This window comes from Aegilops tauschii, chromosome 1 (genome assembly GCF_002575655.3).
Source record: "Aegilops tauschii subsp. strangulata cultivar AL8/78 chromosome 1, Aet v6.0, whole genome shotgun sequence".
In the NCBI taxonomy this organism is placed as follows: domain Eukaryota; kingdom Viridiplantae; phylum Streptophyta; class Magnoliopsida; order Poales; family Poaceae; genus Aegilops; species Aegilops tauschii.
Genome location: NC_053035.3, coordinates 92086604 through 92091835, shown reverse-complemented (window position 1 = coordinate 92091835; position 5232 = coordinate 92086604). Strand labels below are relative to the sequence as shown.

Below are 5232 nucleotides of genomic sequence, written 5' to 3'. Positions count from 1 at the left end.
ATTTACCACTATAGTTTTGGGGTTATGCATTAAAGACAGCTGCATTCGCGTTAAAAAGGGCACCATCTAAATCCGTTGAGACGGCACCGTATGAACTATGGTTTGGCAAGAAACCTAAGCTGTCGTTTCTTAAAGTTTTGGGTTGTGATGCTTATGTGAAAAAGCTTCAACCTGATAAGCTCAAACCCAAATCGGAGAAATGTGTCTTCATAGGATATCCAGAAGAAACTGTTGGGTACACCTTCTATCACAGATCCGAAGGCAAGATCTTTGTTGCTAAGACTGGATCCTTTCTAGAGAAGGAGTCTCTCTTGAAAGAAGTGAGTGGGAGGAAAGCAGAACTTGATGAGGTAGTTGTACCTTCTCCCTTATTGAAAAGTAGTTCATCACAGATATCAGTTCCAGTGATTCCTACACCAATTAGTGAGGAAGCACTACAAGAAATATGTCAACTTGCGACCACCACTATTGGTCACTGAAAGGTCATTGTTTTTCATTTACGACCTTTTTTGACCAAAAACAGAAGGTCAAAAGCTGGCAGTCGTAAACTGAAATTAACAACCTTCTCTGTGATATGTAAAAGGTCGTTGGTTCTTCGACCAAAATTTTGGTCACTAGCGGCCTTCCCAAGCCACGTAGGATCCAGCGTGGCAAGCTGACGTGGATAAGATTCAGCCCGGTCCGATTAGGTGTCTATATGGGCCGAGCCCATTAATTCAACCCATTTAGTATATTTATTTCTGTTAATTTTTGTCTGCTACATGGGCCAAGCCCAACTCGTCAGCCCATCAATTTTTATGCACGTTTGGCCTTTCAAGAATATATGTACAATTTTGTGCAGCCCATTTCTGGTTTACATTCGACCTTTTTATACATTCAAATATTAATTCGATCCTGGAGTTGGTCCAGTACTCTTTTCAGCCCATTCACATATTCATACATATGATCCACCTTTTCGACAAATTTTGCAAATAATTTCATATTTCAGCACTAAATATGTTTACATCACAGGCCATAAAGCCCTACAAAATAGTATCACTTGTCCCTATACAAAACTATCAAATGATACGTACAACAAAACAGAATACAGAAAATTTAGTTCAACAAAAATAGGTTTCTTCCTCTTCCATCTTCCAGAACACACAACACCTGTGAAAATATAGATGCCACAACAAAAATGGAAGGATCAGCCACTAGAAGCATATTGAATACAAGGGAAACAATCAAACTGTGCTGTAAGGATGGTTCTTTACAACTTGCATCAACGCAGCAGCCATACAAGGAACTGATATCAAGCAGAGCACAAATTGAGAGAAAGTTACTGTCCAGGAGCTGACCTTCCAATGGATAATCATGGTGCGTCGTGGTGCCTTCATCTGGAGTCAGAGGTCGGGTTGTGGGCTGCTGCTTTGCTTCCCCATATAGCACACCAGGTTCTCCTAAGATAGCAAACTGAAAACACAAAACATGATTAGGGAGTTGGTACATAAGAAAAGGAATTCATGCACGAATGGCATGTACAACTAAAAAAATCAGGCATCACATATTATTAGAATTGCATATTAGATGGCTGCAAGGTAAGTGTTTCTTCATATAAAGTAATTAGAAATATGTAGCCCGTAACTGTGTTGTAAGGATGGTTCTTTAGAAAAAAAAGAATCTGCAAGGAGCTTGGCTGGAGCGGCCGATCTAATTGTTATGATTTGTTGCTTCTGAATCACCGCAGCGCTCAAAAGGGAATCATAACAGTGGATGATAGTTCAACTTCTGGTTATGATGTTTCTTGTCCATTTTGCTGACTTGTACAAATAAATTCGAACATGTTGCTGGATGGCTTGCAGCTTATAAAAAAAGCACTTGAAGCAACAATTAAATCACCGTATATAATTGAAGGGCTTGCCATATACTTACTGCCTGGCTTCAAGCAACGAATCACTCAAAACATACGAGTACTTATTTAATATAAGGAAATAAGAATGCCAGGAATGATTGATGACATGCATCCGCCTGAAATATGGTTGTCTGGTATGGTGTTTCTATGACAGATTCATGGATTCTTGTACTAGGTAGTAGCTCATTGGTTTTTCAGGCAAACAAAAAATAGTAATACATCCGCAGATAACAGGGAAGGGTGCCCCAGCCAGTAGCAAAGGGATTTGAGGTTCAGGTTCAGGAGCAAAGTCTAGCAATCTACTGTAAGTAGTACTAGTACTCCGTATGTAGTAACTGAGCAGAAAAGGACTAGTAGAAGGTGTTGACTTTACAGATCACATATTGGGTGTCAATTCAAGCAATTGCTGTAGAGTGAAAGAATGACATGATGTTACCTGGGCATTGACTTCTGCAACCGTGCCAGAGTTGGATGTGTCACTGTTGGCCTTTTTGTACCTCTCAATGGTGGCTTTCACACTGCAAGTAACCGTTCAATGTCTAATTAGTACACATATATCTACACTCTGAAGAAAATTATACTAGAAATTAAGCAGAAGTATAATCACATGTATGCAAGGCAACTATATTGCATCACACGTTTCCTTATATCAATACTGCCATACTAGTAGGTTACAGTGTAGTACTTGTTGTCTTACCAGATCCGCCGGCCGGCAGCTTCTCCCACGCCCCATTCCGGCCTGCAAAGAAACCAAGATAATTTCGTGTCACATTTGTCTGCACAACACCAACACAAACTGATGTATGCACTACTGTACACGAGTGAAAAATACTGCTCTATAACACTGGATAACAACAGACAGCATCTGGCCAGTATCTAACCGAGATCCGGGCGGTTCTGAATCTAGCCACTCTGCGTCTCTGCAGAGATTGCTTTTTATGAGACACAGCTAGCTGCTAGTGCTTGATATAAACAACTAAATACGGCTAGGTGTTAACTGAAATATGGCGCGCTCTGAACCTAAGCTAACTCTGCCTCTTTGCGAACATGTGGACCTTCATCCAGAAAAGGAAATCCCCTTTTTATCTATTTCTGGGAACGGTTCCATCAGTTTATGAGTTTTTTGTCATTTTTTAGAGTGAGAGAGTCAGTTGATGAGTTAACTTAACAAACATCCACACAAATAAATCCAGATCCTGTGGCTAACGTTTCTATACTCAGTGAGACGGGATGCGTTGTTACCCCTAATTAGCTCAAAATCTTAACAAAAGAAAGATGTAGATTGTTAAGTAGGCAGATAATAATGTTTGCGACGGGGAGGCAGTCATGCAGGTAGATTTTCCCTCCACCTAAGGTTCAGCTAAGTGCAAGAAACATGAAGAGAGATCCATTTTCAGAGAATCATTACCCAGTCACGGTCACCACGGGCCCTTTCCACTCCATACTCCATGCCTACATACACCCCAGCAACAGCACCTGCAGATTAGTCACACAAAAAAGCATCTGAATCTGTCAGAGAGAATTAGAAGAACGGATGAAAGAGTAGGGTGGGGGGTGCGTACGGCGCCGATCTTGAGGAAGCCGTCGACGGTGCGGTTGAGGAGCGGGTTCCCGAGGTCGATGGCCCCCATCTCCTAAGGCAACGCTGCTGGAGCAGAGGTGAACGAGGACAACCGCGATGGGGCGGCGCCATGGTCCCCTCCCGGTCCGACGTGGCCTAGCCTCAGATGATGGCCGCCCGCTCCATCCCCCTCCAGATCACGCAGGAGAAGAGGGAGGAGGACGTCGACGGGGGACGTCGGCCAGCCCCTCCTGCGCCAACTCCGGGGACGCCGACGACAACGAGTGCGTCTGTTAGGAACCGCAGGAGAGGGAGGGGAGGCGCGGAGTGCCGTGCGTGTACGTGGTCGCGGCGGGGCACGCCGCCATCCTGGCCGTGGACTGCATGCCTGTGGTCGCCGGGCCGGCGAGACGAGGCGCCGCGCGGCAAAATCCCAAGGACGGGGTGGTTGGTTGGCTCGGAGCGGATAAGGCTTGGGGGGGGGGGGGGGGGGGGGGGGGGGGGGGGGGGGGGACAGGAGGGAGGGAGGAGCTCGATCTCGTCTAAAGGGAGGGTCGTCGATGGTGGGCGGCAGCGGATCGGGGATCTGGGATCGAGGGGCGCGGGAGAGGGTGGAGCAGCGGCGCTTGGGGGTGTGGGTCGAGCTCCGCCGGAGGGAGGTGTCCGACGCGCGCAGGAATGGAGATGGAGGCCGGGGGCGGGAAGGCGAGGGGTTCTGACTTGGATTGGATCTGGGAGGGAGAAGGGGGCAGCGGCGCCTAGAGTGGGAGGGGATCTGGGTTAGGGTTTGGGTGGTTGGGCTGCGGGTGGGACGAGGGGTGAGAGAGTGTGAGGGGGTGTGGGCAGTTGGATCTGTGAATATCCGACGGTCTCTGATGCTTGATCCGCGTGACATGACCATAAACCAATCAGAAGGAAGTATAGGCTTTGATGATGTTATGATCATGTAAATTGGTCTTAATCGATTAACAATAGCAAAGAACTACGAGTCAGTCAGATGATTTTGTCTAGATGAAGCTCCATTGCAGTGTCGGGGAGATCCAACGCAGCACCACAACGCCCGGCGGTAAGTTCCCTTCTCTTTTTATGACAATGTTAACGTACGGTTCCCTCAAATAACTAGAGGTAGTTTCATACTAGGTGGGATTTTCGTCGATTCACTACGAAGCGGGGCAAATTTTAACTACAGCTGCCTCATAGTTTGTTCAAATGATTCCATATTTCGCACAAGTTTGCATCTTGGAATTACAAACAATGTTGCCAAAGAGATTTTTTATTTTATTTTCACGAAAAATCAATTTTTCATTTTTCGAGTGTCCAAAATGAGTTTTTTTTGTGAAGGACCTACCATATATTTGTTACAAGTTTGGACCAAATTAATTTTCTAAAATACTAGGTCGTATTTAATGCACAATTAACAAAATTGTTGGGTGTCAAAAGTTTTTGATCCACCTCTGGTGAAAAAGACAAATTCCCGCCGATTCAGTAGGAACCGGGTCAAATTTGAACTGCAGCTGCCTCATAGTTTGCTCTTTATTTTTTCCAAAAATCATTTCTACGTACATAAGTATCTATTTAATCAGAGAAACATCAAAAGTTTTCCAAGATTCAACCACTAGCTCGAAACGGTCAAGCCCGCCGTTTTGAAACGGGCATAAAAATTCAAAAAAAATCAAAAAATTGGAAAACCTTCGCATTGCGTCATTATATGTGACCAAGTTTTCAGGAAAAATAATAAACTTGTAATACGACAATTATTTTAAAAAAATGTACTCAGAAA

The 5232-nt window shown here is 44.7% G+C and overlaps 1 protein-coding gene across 1 annotated transcript; it reads right to left on the bottom strand.

Annotated features, from left to right (window-relative positions):
* Positions 1-952: 952 nt before the first annotated feature.
* Positions 953-4212, bottom strand: LOC109760616 (floral homeotic protein AGAMOUS-like). The gene is made up of 6 exons (XM_020319429.4): positions 3454-4212; positions 3300-3367; positions 2589-2630; positions 2328-2409; positions 1338-1452; positions 953-1149 (listed from the first exon to the last, which is right to left on the bottom strand). The coding sequence occupies exons 2-6, from the start codon at positions 3332-3334 to the stop codon at positions 1046-1048; spliced, it is 378 nt and encodes a 125-aa protein (XP_020175018.1). The 5' UTR covers positions 3335-3367; positions 3454-4212; the 3' UTR covers positions 953-1045.
* Between the last annotated feature and the right edge of the window lie 1020 nt (positions 4213-5232).